We start from the raw sequence: 19072 nt of genomic DNA, 5'->3' as shown, positions 1-19072 counted from the left end.
AAAGAATTTGCACAAATCTCTAGGGTTTTTTTTGTTGACAAAGTTTGAAAGAATCTGTAGAGCTCCTTGAGTTTTGTTTGAATTTGAAAACATTTGATTCTGAAAAATTTTCAGTAGCCTCTGTTGTTTGGCTTTTGAAAGAAGTTGAAAAAATCTCGGAACCCCTAGTGTTTTGATTTTGAAAGATATTGAAAAAATTTCCAGAGTAACTTAAGCTTTGTGTGAATTTGAAAAATTCTCTGGTATTTTTAAAAAAGTTGCAAAAATATTGAGCGTACCTAGTGGCTTTTTTTAATTAGTAAAAGACTATTGGTGTTTAGTTTTAGAAAGAGTTTGAAAAAAGTTAGGGGTCAATTGTAAGGAATTTTTGAAACTCCTGGTGTTTTATGTTTGAAAGATATTGAATAAAGTTGGGGCCAGTTAGGTCATATTTTTGAAAGAATTTGAAAAAATCTCTGGGACTCCTTTTGTTTTGTTTTTGAAAGAGTTTGAAAGAATCTCTAGAACTCCATGAGCTTTGCTTGAATAAAAAAAAAAAGAAATTTACTTTCAGAAAGGATTTGAAAAAAATCTCGGGGACCTCTATTGTTTTTTGAAAAAATCTTTAGAGCTCCTCGAGATTTGTTTAAATTTCAAAAAATTTGGTAGTCTCTGGTGTTTGGCTTTTGAAAGAATTTGAAAAATCTCGGAGACCCCTAGTGGTTTGATTTTGAAAGAGATTGAAAGAATCTTTAGAGTTACTTGAGTTTTGTTTGAATTTGAAAAATTCTCTGGTGTTTTTGAAAAGATTTGCAAAAATATTGAGCGTATCTCGTGTCTTTTTTTTAATAAAAAGACTGTTGGTGTTTAGATTTGGAAAAAGTTTGAATAAAATGAGGAACCAATTACGAAAAAAATCTTGAAGACCCCCTGATGTTTTATGTTTGAAAGAGTTTGAATAAAGTTGGGGACAGTTTTGTCATATTTTTGAAAGAGTTTGAAGGAATCTCCAGAACTCCTTGAGCTTTGTTTGAATAAAAAAAGAAAAAAAAAAATTTGGTTTCCGAAAAAATTTGAAAAAATGTCGGGGACTTCTAGTGTTATTGTGTTTGAAAGAGTCTGAAAGAATGTCTAGAGCTCCTCGAGTTCTGAAAAATTCTCGAGGGCCTTTGGTGTTAGGTTTTTGAAAAAGTTTACACAAATATTGAGAGTATATATTGTTCTTTTTTAATATGTGAGATACTCTTGGTATTTTGTTTTTGAAAGAGTTTGAAAAAAATTAGAAGCCAATTGTGAATTGTGTTGGATATTTAAACGAATTTGAAAAAAATCTCAGAGACACTTAGTTTCTTGTCCCTGAAAAAATTTGAAAGAATCTTTGGAGCTCCCTGATTTTTATTTGAATTTGAAAAACATTCAATTTTATTTTTGAAAGAATTTGGAAAAATCTCGGAAACCCTTGGTGTTTCATTTTTTAAAGAGTTTAAAAACATCTCTAAAACTCCTTGAGATTTGTTTGAGTTAAAAAAAAAATGGCCTCTGGTGTTTGATTTCTGAAACAATTTGAAAAAATCTCAGAGACCTCTAGTGTTTTATTTTTGAAACAATTTGAAAGAATCTTTAGAGCTCATTGAGTTTTGTTTGAATTTGAAAAAAAATGGATTTAAAAAATTCTCGAGGACCTGTGGTGTTCGGTTTTTGAAAGAGTTTGAAAAAAATTAGAGACCAATTGTGTTGGATTTTTAAACGTATTTGAAAAGATCTCAGGGATAACTATTTTCCTGTTCTTGAAAAAGTTGTAAAGAATCTTTGGAATTCCTTAAGTTTTATTTGAATGGTGTTTTATATTTAAAAGAATTTGAAAAGGTCTGGGGAACCCCTGGTGTTTTGTATTTGAAAGAATTTGAAAAGAAATTCTAGAACTTCTTGAGCTTTGTTCGAAATTAAAAAATAAAAAACTTGAAAAACTCTCGATCGGTTTTGATGTTTCGGTTTCTGAAAGATTTTGAAAAAATCTCGGGGATCTGTAGTGTTTTGGTTTTGAAAGAATTTGAAATAATTTTTAGAGCTCCTCGAATTTTGCTTGAATTTGAAAAAAACTGAATTTGAAAAATTCTCCAGGGGTCTGGTGTTTGATTTTTGAAAGAATTTGAAAGAATCTCGGGAACCTTTATTGTTTTGTTTTTGAAAGAATTGGAAAGAATCTCTAGAAGTTCTTGAGCTTTGTTTAAATTAAAAAATTAAATTTGAAAAGCTCTCGATGGCTTCTTGTATTTTAGTTTCTGAAAAAATTTGGAAGAATTTTGGGACCTCTAGTGTTTTGTTTTTGAAAGAGTTTGAAAGAATCTAAAACTCTAAAGATTTAGAGCTCCTCTAGTTTCTCTGAATTTGAAAAAATTTAAACTTGAAAAATTCTCGAGGGCTTCTGGTGTTGGCTTTTTAAACAAATTTGAAAAAATATCAGGGACACCTTGTATCTCATTCTTGAAAGAATCTTTGGAGCTTTTTTACTTTTATTTGAATTTGAAAAAAAATTAATGGTGTTTTATTTTTGAAAGAATTTGAAAGAATCTCTAGAACTCCTTGAGCTTTGTTGAAATTTAAAAAAAATTGCACATTTAAAAAAACTCTCAATGGCCTCAGGTGTTTGATTTTCGAAAAAAATTTAAAAAAAAACTCGTGGACTTCTAGTATTTTTGTTTTTGGAAGAATTTAAGCGAATCTTCAAAGCTCCTCGAGTTTTGTTTAAATTTGAAAAAAATTTAATCTGAAAAATTTTCGAGGACCTCTGGTGTTTGGTTTTTGAAAGAGTTAGCACAAATTTCTAGGGTACTTGGTGTTTTGGTGTTTTTTCTTAATATGTGAGATACTCTTGGTGTTTGGTTTTTGAAAGAGTTTGAAAAAAATTAAGAGGTCAATTGTGTTGAATTTTTAGTTGCATTTGAAAAAATCTCAGGGGCACCTAGTCTCTTGTTGAAAAAGTTTGAAAGAATATTTGCAGCTCCTTAACTTTCATTTGAATTTGAAAAAATTTGAAAGAAATTGTGGATTTTGTTGTACTGCTTTTTGGTTTTTTAAGAATATGAAAAAATTGTTTAAGTTTCTGGTGTCTTTATATCTTTAAAGAATATGAAAGAATCTTAGAAGAGCTCTCTTGTGTTTAGTTTTTGAAACGATTTCAATAATCTTAGGGTCTTAGATTAGATGCCTTATTTTTGAAATAGTTTGAACAAGTTTTAAGAACCCTTCGTTTTATTTTCAAAAATGTAAATCTTGAAGGACCCTGATGTCTTTTTTTAATATGAAATAACTTTTGACATTCCACGTGTTTTGTTTATGAAAGAATTTGAAAAAAAATTATCTTATGCCTTTTTTAAGAGCATGAAAAAATCTTGGAGGCTTCTTGGGTTTAGTTTTTAAAACGGTTTAAAGTGATCTTGAAGGCTCCTATGTTTTGTTCTTGAAAGTGTTTGAAAAAATATCTTAAAGATTCCTAGTGTCTTTTTTAGTGATTGATTTTATCCGATCTGAATCAAATAAATGATCTTATACTTAACATAAGTAAAATTAGTCCTTAGAATTAGAAGAGGTGGGGGGCTAGTACTTACTAAGATAAGGCTGATTTTGGCAAATCAAATACCTTCCAAAAAAACAGAGGGTGGGTGGGCGGGGCTAATATTTGATGAGATAAAACTGAGGTTAAAAAAGGAAATTTTTATTAATTTTTGTTTGACAAAATACAATTACTTTAAGAATGTATTTTGTGGTTTTTATAGGTATTTTCACAGAAATGTTTAAAATTTGTTTGTTTATTTAAGAGAATAGAGAAGTCAGGACAAGTCAGGTCATGTTAGGTCAAGTCAAGTCAGATGCATGATACATAGAAGAAATAAATTTTATAACAAATAGTATAACAAAAAAAAATACGATTAGCGTTTTTTTTTTACTTTTTTCATTCGACTATTCTAGATTCTATTACTAGTTTCCAGTCCCACTCGACTGAAGAACATAACTAGCCCCGCCCACCCGCCCTGCCTCTTTTACAGTGATTGATATTATCCGATCTGAATCAAATAAATGATCTTATACTGTACAGAAGTAAAATTAGTCCTTAGAATTAGAAGAGGGGGGGGGGGTAGTACTTACTAAGATCAGGCTGATTTTGGCAAATCAAATATCTTGCAAAAAAACAAAGGGTGGGTGGGCGGGGCTAATATTTGATGAGATAAAACTGATTTTGGCACTTTTGACATTTCAGACTATTTTTCTAACTAGAAGAGGTCAGGTGACGGTAGGTCAAGTCTGGTCAGATGCATGAAATAAGAAATAAATTTTATAGCAAATAGTAGGTATAACAAAAGAAGTTATAGTTTAGCAATTTTATTACTTTTCACATCCTAGATTTTATTATTAGTTTCCACTACCACTCGACAGAAAAAGATAATTAGCCCCGCCCACCCACCCGGGCTCCATTTCGGTGACTGCTTTTGTCCGCTCTGAATGGGTGGAATGATCTTATACTGAAGAGAAATAAAATTAGTCGTTAGAATGAAAAGAGTGGGTGGGCGGGCAGGGCCAATATTTGCCAAGATAAGACAGATTTTGGCAAATGACATACCCTGCAAGAAAATAGAGGGTGGGTGGGCGGGGCTAGTATTTGATAAGATAAGACTGATTTTGGCACTTTTGACATATTCGTAAAAAAAGTTACAATTAGCATTTTTTTACTTTTTCACATTCTACATTCTATTATCAGTTTCCACTCCCACTCGGCAGAAGAACATCATTAGTTTTTGAAACGAGAGTTTTTCAAATTTTTTATTTTTTAATTTCATGATTTTGAAAGAATTTGAAAAAAAATAGAGACTAATTGTGTTGGATTTTTAAACCAATGTGAAAAAATCTCAGTTTCTTATTCTTAAAAGAAACTGTGCATTTAAATTTTTAAGGAGGGTGGAAGAATCTCGAGAGTCTCTAGTATGTTTTTTTTATCGGAAAGAATTTTGGGGCCCCTTATGTTTTGCTCTTCATAGTATTTGAAAGAGCCTTAGGGAGCACTTCCGTTTTTTTACGAATGTAAGAGAATATTCTGGACTTCTTTTGTTTTTTTTTTTTTTTTTGAAAGAGTTGAAAGGAGTTTCTAAGATTTTTTTAACGTGGAAAAATCTAGGAATTCTGATGTTTTTAAATTTTTTAAACATATGAAACAATTCCTAATGCATTTGTTTAAGAATGAAAAAGAATTTAGGGGGCTCTTGACGCTTTTATTATTATTATTTTATTGTGAAAAAATCTTGGGGTTTCTGATGATTTTTTAAGAGTTTGAAATACTCTTGAGACTTTCTGGTAGCTTTTTCTTTTTAAAGAAAACGAAAGCATCTTGAAAGTTTCTGGTGTCTTCATTTTTTTTTTTTAAATATAAAAGAATCTTAGGGGCTCCTTATGCCGTATTTTTGAAACAGTTTAAAAGAGTAAATTCAACCCTCGGCCTCGCCTCGGGTAAAACTAACATTTGCTCCACATGAGAAAATAAAAATTAATTTTCTCTTTAAGTCAATGTTTCCCACAATGTAACTATTTTGGATCGAAATTAGACTCTACAATTAAGAAATTTCCTCTCTAGGCAAAGCTGAGAGTTGAAGAATATGTAATTACCGGACAGATATTTTTAATTTTTGCTATTACTGGATGATTAAATTCAACGCTCGGCTTCGCCTCGGGTGAAATTAAGACTTACATTCCTAAGAAGATAAAAAATAATTTTTTTTCGTATCATAATTATTGTTTTAAATCGAAATTATACAAGAAATTTTCAGGCGAGGCGAAGCCGAGAATTCCAGATTGTGAATTATATAGTTTTTAGAGCCCATTTTTTATTCAAAAATATGTATATGATAACCCTAAAATACAAGATCGAAAAATGTTTCAGTAATTTTCCTATGAATCTCAGTTTTGGGAGCAAATATTTATATTATCCAAGTCACTAAGTAAGTTCAACCCTCGGCTTCGCCTCGGGTAAAATTAAAATTACGTACTAAATGTAAGAATATGAAAAATATTTTTTTTAAGTAAATATTTCCGCACTTCAACTCATTTAGAACGAATTTAGAGTTCTTTAGACAAGAAATTTCTACGCGAGGCGTAGGCGAGAGTTGTGGAATATGCAATATTTTTCAACATATCAATTTTTCAATAATTTTCTTATAATTCAGTAAATGCTTTGAAGTTATCCTAACAAAGTCACTGAGTAAATTCATTCTTCGACTTCGTTGCTAACTATAAATATAAAAATATAAAAATAGAGTTCTATAGTCAAAAACTTTCACTCGAGGCAAAGCCAAGAGCTAAAAATATGCAATACACACGTTTTTTCACAAAAATCGTTTTTATAAAAAAAATAGAATTAAAATAGGTAGAAGATGAAACTAATTTTTCAATAGTTCTCTAATCATACAATCAAAATTTAAACCCCGCCCACCCACCCTGTCTCAATTCTGATGATTTTCTTTATTCGTCGTAAATTACCATGTGAAATATGATCTTAAGTAATCGTGTTATACAAAGAAAGCTAAATGCATTAATTAAAAAAAAAAAAAAAACAAAAGAAGCCCCACCTATCCGTCTCGATCTCAATCGTATTGAAGTTTCCATTCGTTGTCAGACCGAGGGGCGGAGCCTAACTGCTAAATCGATATTTCCCTACACGAAGTCTACACATATCAAAACAAAGAGGCAAAATATATAGTATTTTCCTTTTTTATTTCTTAATGTACATAGTATTCTTTGAACAACACGAACTCAAAAACATGTTTATAATTTCTTGTAAAGAAATAAGTATTTAGCAGTTAAGCTCCGCCCCCGAGGTTCACGGCGAAAAAAAAATCATCAGAATTGCGATAGGGCGGGTGGGCGGGGTTTATATTTTCCTTTTTTTTATGTACATAGAATTCTTTGAACAACACGAACTCAAAAACATGTTTATAATTTCTGGTAAAGAAATTAGTATTTTGCAGTTAAAAATCATCACAATTGAGATAGGGCGGGTGGGCGGGCCTACATTTTGTCTTTTTGTTTTAATATGTGTAGACTTCTTTTCACAATATGAAACTTAAAACACGTTAAAATGGAAAATTTGTATAAGGAAACATCGATTTTACAATTAGACTCGGCCTCATAATTGCAAAATCCATATTTCCTTGCAAAAATGTAAATGTCTGTTTTTACGAATATGAATTAATCTTTGAAATCTCATGTGTTCGTTTTTGAAAAAATTTGAAAAAACCTTGTGTCTTTTTTAAAAGCATGAAAAAATCTTGGAGGCTTCTATGTTTTGTTCATGAAAGCGTTTGAAAGTGTCTTGAAAACTCCTAGTGCTTTTTTAGGAATGTGAATGTGTGAGATCATAGTGTCACTTTTTACTGAGATGTGAAAATCTGCGAAGAAAATAGTGATGAGAAGGAAACCATCTCTAATGAATAATCTAAAAGAGATTCAAGAAATTAGGCGTAAATTGAGAGGAGTGACTATAATGACAAAAAAGTCGGAATGTTAACGATGTTATGAAAAAAAAAAGTAATTTTTAGTTTGTTATACGCACCATAGAACATCGACGGTCAGCCACTCTTCGAAATAAAAAGGCTGAAAAAATTGTTTAGGTTTCTGATATCTTTATCTCTTTAAAGAATATGAAAGAAACTTAGAAGAGGTTTTTGTGTTTAGTTTTTGAACGATTTCTTAGGATCTGATTGAAGAGTGGGTGGGCGGGCGGGGTTAATATTTGCCAAGGTAAGACAGAATTTGGCAAATGACATATCCTACAAGAAAATAGAGGGTGAGTGGGCGGGGCTAATATTTGATAAGATAAGACTGATTTTGGCACTTTTGACATATTCGTAAAAAAATTTACAATTAGCACTTTTTTTTACTTTTTTCACATTCTAGATTCGATTAGTTTCCAGTCTCACTCGACAGAAGAACATAATTAGCCCCGCCCACCCACCCGGGCTCTATTTCGGTGATTGGGTTTATCCGCTCTGAATGGGTGGAATGATCTTATACTGAACAAAAATAAAATTAGTCATTAGAATGCGAAGAGGGGGTGGGCGAGCGGGACTAGTATTTGATAATATAAAACTAATTTTGCCAAATTGCATACTCTGTAAGAAAATAAAGGGCGGGTGAGCGGGGCTAATACTTGGCAATATAAGACTGATTTCGGCAAAAGATGTACTTTCTAAGAAAATAGAGGGTGGGTGGGTGCTACTAGTCTTCTCCCACTCGGGAGAAGAACATCATTAGTTTTTGAAACCAGAGGTTTTCAAATTTTTTATTTTTTAATTTCATGATTTTGAAAGAATTTGAAAAAAATTAGAGGCTAATTGTGTTGGATTTTTAAACCAATTTGAAAAAATCTCAGTTTCTTATTCTTGAAAAAGTTTGAAAGAATCTTTGGATCTCCTTACCTTTTATTTGAATTTGAAAAAAAAATTAAAGAAACTGTGCATTTAAATTTTTAAAGAGGGTGGAAGAATCTCGAGAGTCTCTAGTATGTTTTTCTTATCGGAATGAATTTTGGGGCCCCTTATGATTAGCTTTTCAAAGTATTTGAAAGACCCTTAGAGAGCACTTCCATTTTTTTACGAATGTAAGAGAATATTCTGGACTTCTTTTGTTTTTTTTTTTTGAAAGATTTGAAAATAGTTTCAAAGATTTTTTTAACGTGGAAAAATCTAGGAATTCTGATGTTTTTAAATTTTTTAAACATATGAAACAATTCCTAATGTATTTGTTTAAGAATGGAAAAGAATTTAGGCCCTTTTATTATTATTAATATTTTATTGTGAAAAAATCTTGGGGTTTCTGATGATTTTTTAAGAGTTTAAAGAAAACGAAAGCATCTTGAAAATTTCCGGTGTCTTCATCTTTTTAAAAAATATGAAAGAATCTTAGGGGCTCTTAACGCCGTATTTTTGAAACAGTTTGAGAGAGTCTTAAGAATCCTTCGTATTATTTTCAAAAATGTAGATCTGGAAGGACCCCAATGTGTTTTTACGAATATGAAATAATTTTTGAAATCCTATGTGTTTTGTTTTTGAAAAAATTTGAAAAAACCTTGTGTCTTTTTTAAAAGCATGAAAAATTCTTGGGGGCTTCTATGTTTTGTTTATGAAAGCTTTTGAAAGTGTCTTGAAAACTCCTAGTGGTTTTTTAGTAATGTGAATGTGTGAGATCATAGTGTCACTTTTTACTCAGATGTGAAGATCTGGGAAGAAAATAGTGATGAGAAGAAAACCATCTCTAACAATCTAAAAGAGATTCAAGAAATTAGGCGTAAATTGAGAGGAGTGACTATACTTACAAAAAAGCCGGAATGTTAACTATGTTATAAAAAAAAGTAATTTTTAGTTTGTTATACGCACCATAGAACATCGACGGTCAGCTACTCTTCGAAATAAAAACACAGAAAAAATGAAACAAGTACTTGAAAACAAAACCAGCAGTAAAATCTCGCTTTTTTAACGTCGAAACCGCAACATTTGGACAGTTGTTACGCTACACCGCAATAAAAATTTCCAATTAGAATTTCGCATACCTTGGCAAAGGATTGATGATCTTCTTCAATTTATGGCACCACTAGCAACCTGGCATATCTCCTTCAGTGCATCTGCCGCGATTCGTCTCGGACATTAGTAGAGTGAAAGGCAACCTGTCCCGTATACAAGATGTGTATTTTTTCCCATTCCTTGATTACTTCAATAAAAGTCATTTATTGAGTTAACGATAATCCCTGGCCGAATAGCGGTCAAGCGTCCGAAAAGGTCAAGAGCATCTCGCTTTTGGCACCTGTAGGGATTTAATTGAAGCAATAGCGACTTAATTTCCTTAATTACCGCGTTGTATCGTCTACCTACAAATAAAAGAGTTTTTTATGGACGGACCTCACTCTGATTGAAATACTGACCAAAAAGCTCGCTACTATATAATTGCTACCGTGCACTGGGCAGTTCCACACCTCTAATAGCCCTGTCACGATGCTTTTATCCGCCTCGGATGAGTCCCATTGTGGGAAATCACCAAGTTCCTGACGCAGCCTCGTTACGCCACAATCGAATTTACAAAAATAATTTCAATACTCGCTGTCGAAAAAACCGAGACGCCGCCAGGCTATCATTAAAACAATCTAGCAACATTTAGATGTCTGCTAGTCATTGTTACCGCAGTCAGTTGTTTATTCAGGGCCAACTGCCAGTCATCGGTAAGCGAGAGCTTAATTTGGCCTCTTCATCCGACGATGATTCCAGCTGAAACTGACAACGGTATTTAACGTCGTTGTTTCCATAATGCAAATTGAAAGTTTTGCTACCGATATCGAGAAGAAAGCGTCGATGAATTGCAGAATGGATGCAGCATTTGGAACACGCCGTAAATTATAGTCGTCACGGGTCGAGACGTGATACTTATCAGATCAAGCCAAATCTGGATATGTATGGGTTTCAAAGAAATGCTAAATTAATTAATGTGTGTAATCTCTCGGAGGTGTTAAAGCGATTTCTATTTCACGAGGCTATTGTGTTGGGTATTAATTTACTAGCGGAAACTGTCTTGTTATAGTTTTAATACTTAACCAAGCATGTATTGCCGTCTACCTTCATTTAGGAAATGACTAGCTGTAATATTTCAGTGCCATTAATAATTAGAAACCGTTGGCCAACTGTCAAAGGTAAATAATTCAAGTGCCGGATAGCTGTTTATGGATCGTTTACTCGACTCTTGGAATACTTATAACACCAACAATAACAACAGATCTACGATTTTGACGAAATTGTTACCACATTCAAACATTTTAACAATTTTCTTCCTTCAAAATTTGTCAAGTGCTTACTTTTGTAAAATCCTTTCCTCTGTATTTTTAAAATTATATTGTAAGGTGCACTTTGATAAAGAAGATTTCGTCTACGACCTAAAGTTAAAAGAAAACGTTTTCCCTAAATATTTTCGTGTTCAAGATTTTAAAGTTGATTAAAATTGTTAATCGGGAACAAACAATTAATGAATAAAATATCAAAATTCAAAATTTAATAGCCACTGAAAAAGAGTCATTAGCGCAAATCGAGTGTTTAGGAAAGTACTAGCAAAATTTGTTGCAGCAGAAAGAAGAGGAAAGTTGTTGTTCAAAAGAAAAAATTAACATTTTGAATTTTAAAAAATTAAAAATTAATTACAAACTGGTGATTGCACGTAAATTTGGAGTAAACAAAGAAGTAATTACAAATGCACTTAAAGAAAAAAATTGAGGAGGTGCAGTCTCGAGGCTGTAGAAAAAGCACTGGCCATTAAATTTTCTTGTATTTATTGCCATCTTTGCGTACATTACGTCGGAAAATACAGCATTTCAAATTCTACCCAGGTATATTACACGAAATTTTTTATTATTTAAATTTAAAAGTTAAAGATTTTATAGACAATGAAAAAGACTGTTGTTGATATTTAGATGAGCTTCTAGCGAGCTTTTAGGATATGAAACCCTGGAAAACTTTTCATAAATAACAAGTAATGAGGTTAACATTAAATTCATTGAGGCCTTTGCGGAATTTCAAAAAAAATTCGAATTACAATTAGCACCAAAATTAAGTGTAATCTGTACAATCTGAATCATTTCATCAAAATGAAAGTTTCTTTGGCATGTAATTTAATAAATTTTGATGTGAGTGCGGGGCTCGAATTTTTGTGTAACACAAACGTAGCTATTGTTGACCGTGATGCTTATACTACTGCTTGGTTTATCAAAAATGTATGTTTGTAGTCCCTATGTGACATTTCGGCTGTTAGCAAATACATATAATTTCCGTGAATACAAAAACACTTTGAAATTTTTGCAAGAAATTATTGTTTTATTTAAAAATATGAATATTGGGAAGGGGGTTATTGGAAACCAGTACAAACAGATTTAATTTTGTCAACAAAAACTATTTTTTCTACCGCGCACGTTTTTTGGTTTTCTAATAGAGCTATTAAAGCACCCAAATGACGTCAAAGCGGTTCGTTAATAGTGGAAAGGGGTTCTGAAAATAGATCTGGTGTAATTTAGATCGGTAAGATTGGTAGCCATGACGAGAAATGCCAGGTGAATGTCAGTGGCAAATGTCAAATTAAAATTTCCCGTATTTCGGGAGGCGTAAGGACTTCACTAACTTCTTCACAAGACATTTTAACCAATTTTAACTTACAAAAACTCCAATTGATTCGAATTACAGTTGTTGTTGCGAAAATTCGAACTTCAAATATTTCGTGGTTAGTGTCAGACGTTGATCTGACCACGACAACCACGACAAAATTCCTCAGATTTAAAAAAACACAAATTTCAATTAAATTTTGCGAAAAAACGTGCCCGTAGAAAAAATAGTATAAATAACTAGTTCATAAGGCTATTGTGGTATACTATTAGATGTTTAGGAATACTTTTTAAATGTTAGAGGTTATAAATTTTTGTGTACATCAAGATTTTCACAAGATGCGTTAGAAAACATTTTTAGTCGAATAAGTCTAAGACAAGAAATACGAAATGCACGTCAGTTTAGGTCACTTCTTAAAAATGTATGTGTAATTCAATGCCTCAAAAGTACCTACAGTACCGCGGAAGTTATACAGTATCAAATGATCAAAATTTATTAGGGATAAGAGACAAGCTTCAAGTAATGCCGTTACTTGTGCAATCTTTGTATTGTGACACAAAATTGTTTGTATAAAGTTGCTGGCTACATTTTGGTAAGAATTAGACGAAATTTAAAGTGTGTTAATTGTTTACAAGCAATTATTACCAACAATTTTTCTAGACCTTATACGAAATTCGTTTGTTTAAGAGAATTTAAAGTTAATTCGTTAACATATCCAACATAACTTGTATTTAACTTGTTTTTAACTATAGAAAAATTTTTTGAAAATTTAAAGAAGGTAATTCCTGAACAAAATGTTGATTTAAAAACTCTGGATTTACAGGAAATGAAGCTTGATCACCAAATAATGAGCAGACCAAATTTTGTACACTGACACGATTTCTCCGCATAATTATTTAAAACTATTTGAAGACTTCCTCATAAATGTAAAACATGATTTTCATAATGATTTATCACTACATATTTAATTGAAACCTGAAAGTTGATGTATAATTTTGTTTTTCGGTAACATAATCTACTGGTTCATGCCTTAAAACATAGAACTGGAGCATAATTTGAAACTCGTATCTCTTACCAGTCATTCACAGGGTCAACCTAGTTTAGTGACGAAGTTATTCCCAATCATTTTCATTGTACGTACCGCCACTGAAAATTTGGCTGACAGAGACAGAAAACTAAAATCTATATCTATACTCTTCTCAAGGCTAGCAAAGGAAGTCATGTCCACACTCTTAAAAACGACATATTCTTTTAAGGCACTCTAGGCCCACCCAATCACCCTCTCTTTTCTTAGAGGTTACTCATTTGCCAAAATTAGTTTTATCTTAGCAGGTGCTAGGCCCGCCCACCCACCCTCTCTTTTCTTAGAGGGTATGTTATGTGCCAAAATCAATTTTATCTTAGCAGGTACTAGGCCCACCCACCCACCCTCTCTTTTCTTAGAGAGTATGTTATGTGCCAAAATCAGTTCTATCTTAGCAGGTACTAGGGCCACCCACCCACCCCCTCTTTTCTTAGAGGGTATGTTATGTGCCAAAATCAGTCTTATCTTATCAAATACTAGCCCCGCCCACCCACCCTCTCTTTTCTTAGAGGGTATGTTATGTGCCAAAATCAGTTTTATCTTAGCAGGTACTAGGGCCGCCCACCCACCCCCTCTTTTCTTAGAGGGTATGTTATGTGCCAAAATCAGTCTTATCTTATCAAATACCAGCCCCGCCCACCCACCCTCTCTTTTCTTAGAGGGTATGTTATGTGCCAAAATCAGTTTTATCTTAGCAGGTACTAGGCCCGCCCACCCACCCTCTCTTTTCTTAGAGGGTATGTTATGTGCCAAAATCAGTCTTATCTTATCAAATACTAGCCCCGCCCACCCACCCTCTCTTTTCTTAGCGGGTATGTTATGTGCCAAAATCAATTTTATCTTAGCAGGTACTAGGCCCGCTCACCCACCCTCTCTTTTCTTAGAGGGTATGTTATGTGCCAAAATCAGTCTTATGTTATCAAATACTAGCCCCGCACACCCACCCTCTCTTTTCTTAGAGGGTATGTTATGTGCCAAAATCAATGTTATCTTAGCAGGTACTAGGCCCACCCACCCACCCTCTCTTTTCTTAGAGAGTATGTTATGTGCCAAAATCAGTTCTATCTTAGCAGGTACTAGGGCCGCCCACCCACCCCCTCTTTTCTTAGAGGGTATGTTATGTGCCAAAATCAGTCTTATCTTATCAAATACTAGCCCCGCCCACCCACCCTCTCTTTTCTTAGAGGGTATGTTATGTGCCAAAATCAGTTTTATCTTAGCAGGTACTAGGCCCGCCCACCCACCCTCTCTTTTCTTAGGGGATATGTTATTTGCCAAAATCAGTCTAATCTTAGCAGTTAACATTTTTATCTTAGCAAGTACTGATGACCAACTTTTACAACAGATGATCAAAATTTGGAAACATTACGAGCTTACTATATTTTTGTTTATAATTTATAATTGTCTTATTAATTTTTTTTTGTTTATTTATTAGTGAAAAATAACAACTTGTTTTATTAATAATAATGCACAACGATTAATGGTTACTGATTGTTACAGTTATTGACCTAAAAAAAATAAAGCGTGGATTTCAGTCGTCATCGTTATTAAGACATTAGATGCGTGCAGTGTTGACAATTTTACTTCTATAAAATTACGTTTTTTTCGTAATCTACATTATAAAGATTTTTTTATTATGTTTTTGGGACTCCCGAAACCCCCGTACATAACGTGCTGAGGAGTTAATCCGCCATTTTCTAGACACCCGGTATAGCAGGACCCATTGATAAGGTGAATTTGAATTTTTTTCTTAAAGTTTGGATTGATAATAGTTCTTCTGATATCGAAGATTCGGTTTTGCATTGATACAAACGCATTATTCTAAGAAACCATAAATTCAGAACAGGAAGCTGAGACGGTCTTCGGTCGCAATATACCTACGATTGTTTCAGTTTGTTTGATATCTTGCCTAATTTTTGTAATGTGAAAAAAATATTTCTTAGCATTTTCTAATTAAAGAAACACGAGATCTTCATAACAGAAAAAAGTTGGCCCGATGTTATTTAACCCCCTGGAGTTCAGTCCAACACATTTAGCTTTTTCCAAAAATAAAGAAAAGAAAATCTGGATAGGTCAAGTTGGTTTCGTAAAATTTAGATAACGTTAACTACGCAAAATGATGGGGAGGACGTCATCAAATTCTTGGTGGGGATGACTAGAGAAATATTGGTTGGCATTTTATCGTCTACACGATATTCCTAAAACATGTGAATGTATCTATAAAATTTGACAACAAATAAGTCCGTTAGCTACCGAGATCATTGTCTAATAAAAAAAAACTCGGACCACGGAGACCCAAAGATGCAACATACTATGTAAGAAAGTGTGTACTAAATTAAATTTCACCCTGGCTAAAAGCAATGGTGTTTACAGAATTTGAATATCTATGATCGCTCTTAAGATATATACGGCCGCGAGGTTTTATCTGGCACAGCCTCTATATTAATTTTTTTAATTACCCTACCGTGTTTGTCGTACCTACTTTAGAGCCAAATAAAGATTTTACTTTTTTTTTTATTCTCGAAATGATGGTTGAGGGAAACACATATTACACAAGATTATTTCGACGAATGTCTTATTAAATAGATTATTGCACTCACATGTCACATGATGTCAACTGACCAATCAAACGCGTCAATATTTGTAAATTCAACCAATCAGCATACAATTACGTGATAATTGCACACTGTGCAATTACCACTACCGATAATTATCACTAGCCAGATGTGCCAACTATAAGATAAGCAAGTACCAGTTAATTGCAAAAAAAAACAAGAGGTTACTAACCAAATATTTAATTATGAAACTAAGAATTGTAATTAATTATGGTACAGTTGTAGTAATTTACAGGGGTTTGTGTGCTTGGTGAAGTAGTAACTATATTTTTAGACATTTGTACCAAAGCAGACGGTGCGCAATTTGTGGATTTGTTATTAGACTCTTCCATAGCCGTTGAGTTGGCGCGTAATTTGTCAATCATTTGATAATGATGATCTCCATCGAGCTGAAGGTATGGTTTGATGGAGAAAGTATTGGCATGACCGGTAATCTTTATAAGCTGTTCTTCACCGACTCCCGCTTTTGCAAGTTGCGACACTGCAGTTGACCGTAATGAATGATTACTAATCTTCTTTTTCTTTATGTCGATGCCTATTTCTTCTGCGGCGGTTCTTGTCCATTTCCCCATTTCATTCCTTCCAACGGGTGAATTTTTGAACCATCCTACAGAACTAGGTTCTCTCCATGCAGGATTTGGCGTTAAAAATAAACGATCGGTGGTTATATGTTTACCTCTCTTGCTCAGCATTTTTTTGTAGAGCCTTAAATAATAAAATAATTATTATTTTGTATTTGAAACAGTATTTAATTACCTAACAGGGCAAATTCTAGGATCTGTGGTGTTTGTTGCAAGCCATTTGCTGTCTGTTAATTTATGGCTACCTCCTTGAGCTGTTTTGGAAAAAATACAATTGTATTCTATTCGCCCCGTAGGCAAACCACAATTATCACTTTCTTCCTTAAAATGTTTGATAGTAACGTTAACACCTTCACATCCCCTCCAAGCTAATTCTAATCCAGCCACATAAAAAAACATTTTCTGTAAACCATCTGGCGTGTCTTCGTTATAAATCTTTAGAATCTTGTTGTATTCTTCTAGAGTCAAAATTGAGGAACTAGTTTTGCGTTTTTCCGGTTGTATTTGTAGGTTCCGGCGTTTTGCGTCGCGTGCATTTCTACTACCCTTGAATTCCAGGTCAACAAAAGGATCAAACTTTATACCAAATTTATTGAAATACAGTTCTTGCAACTGCTTTGCCGTTACATTCCACATCGTTTTTATTACTGCTTCTTTGTAGTCATTACCATCGACTTTTTTCATATTGTACCCCCAATCTTTGAGGATGAATGCTAGTTTTTCCGTGGAAGTGTTTCCATCAAAAACATATTTGCGTTCACCGCAAAACTTCTCAAATTGCCTCTAGATTGAATTTCGTGAGTTCTTCGTATTTAGCGGCGTAATGTTTGTAATAGAATCATCAATTTCTTTTGGCGTGTTACGACCAAAACGAAAATTGGACATGGTTTTTTAAACCCACACAAATTTTGCAAAATGGCTGTTCTTATTTACTTGCGTCGCCATAGTATCGCACACCAAACTACTTCGTAAATCATTATAAAATTATTTTTAAAATGTTTGTTCTTGCAATAATCTGTTGAATATATTGCGTGCATCACAATGAAATCGATAATTTTGAACAACAATAATCTCTCATGCTTGTTGCCTAAGAAAAATGCACTCGTGCTAAAGCACTCGTGCGTTTTCAATGCAACAAGCATTCGAGTTATTGTTGCTCAAAATTATCGATAACATTGCGATGCACTTAATATATTATAACTGATAATTTCTAAAACTACTGAACCGATCTCCTCAAAATTTTAGATGTTTTAGTATTATTTTGAAAATAGGTGAACACAACTTTTTCATCCATTTCAAGTCAAATTCAACTGAAATATATACAAGCTACTTTAAAAAAATGCCGACCATTAAATTTTATAGTTTATATAAGAATAATAAAAAATTTTGAAATATTTCTTTGGAGCTCCTTAACTTTTACATATTTGAATTTGAAAAAATTTTAACGAATCTTGTGTATTTTGTGTATTTCTGAACAACTTTTTCAAAAATTAAATTTTCCCTTTTGCAAATTTTGACCAATTTCCGACCATTTTCGAAATTTAACTACATACATTTTCTTGTTGATTTACGGCCGCAGAAGTCAGTTCCGGCCTCATTTCTTCGATGACTCCAAGCGTTTCTCCAGAATCGCCCATTGAAATATCACAATTTTTAAAAATTTCAAAAAATTTAAATTCACTCAGAATTTTTCGAAAATGTTACTCAGTGACCCTAAACACGCTATATTTTTAGAATTGAATTTTTCACTGTGTACTTACACAACAATATTAGGAGTAGTCTCTGGAAAAATCAAACTTAGCCCCGCCCGCCCCCTGTTTTTTATTTTTTTCTTCTGAAATAAAAAATAAATCTTATAGCAGATAGTATACCGTAAAAATTACGATTAGCACCGATTAGAGATTTTCATTTTTTTTTTTAACAGCCTACGTTCTATTAGTTCCCTTTCCCACTATACAAAAGAACATATAATTAATCCCGTCCACCCTCCTGGTCTCCATTTCAGTGATTCATTTTATCTAGTCTGAATGAAAGGTGGTCTTATAGTAAACAGAAATAAAATCGTTATAATAAGAACAGGGTGGGTGGGCGGTGCTAGTACTTGCTAAGATAAGAGCGATTGTGGCAAATGACCTACCCTCTAAGAAAATAGAGGAAGGGTGGTTGGAGGGCGTAGTACTTGGTAAAATAAGACTAATTTTGGTAAATGATATATACCTTCTAAGAAAATATGGGCGGGTGGGCGGGGCTGCAACTTGCTAGTGTAAAACCAAAGACGCTATATTTTTAGAATCAGCACTTTAAGATCTATAACTTTAAATTTTTTAAGAATTTTTAGACGACTTTTTCAGGAATGAAAATTTTCACTATGAATAATGCAAATTTCGACCCATTTTCGACGATTTGCGAATTTAACTAATCACATTTTTTTCTAAATTTCGGGCCCTAGAAGTCACCCCCTCCCTCATTTCTTTGATAACTCCAACCATTTTTTCACATTTGCACTTTAAAATACAGCAATTTTTAAAAATTTCTAAAAATTCGAATTTTAGTACGAATATTTCGAAAATATTGTTCGATGACCCTAAACACGCTATATTTTTCAATCAGCACGTCAAAATCTATCTTTGAATTTTTTGG

The 19072-nt window shown here is 33.0% G+C and overlaps 1 protein-coding gene across 1 annotated transcript; it reads right to left on the bottom strand.

Moving 5' to 3' along the window:
• Positions 1–16015: 16015 nt before the first annotated feature.
• On the bottom strand, positions 16016–17150 carry LOC135126577 (uncharacterized). Its single transcript, XM_064052603.1, has 2 exons — positions 16608–17150; positions 16016–16556 (listed from the first exon to the last, which is right to left on the bottom strand). The coding sequence occupies exons 1-2, from the start codon at positions 17114–17116 to the stop codon at positions 16043–16045; spliced, it is 1023 nt and encodes a 340-aa protein (XP_063908673.1). The 5' UTR covers positions 17117–17150; the 3' UTR covers positions 16016–16042.
• Positions 17151–19072: the final 1922 nt, after the last annotated feature.

This window comes from Zophobas morio, unplaced genomic scaffold (genome assembly GCF_036711695.1).
Source record: "Zophobas morio isolate AGI-343-1 ecotype UQ-CSIRO unplaced genomic scaffold, CSIRO_AGI_Zmor_V1 ptg000011l, whole genome shotgun sequence".
Lineage (NCBI taxonomy): Eukaryota > Metazoa > Arthropoda > Insecta > Coleoptera > Tenebrionidae > Zophobas > Zophobas morio.
This window is presented reverse-complemented; position numbering and strand designations above follow the sequence as displayed.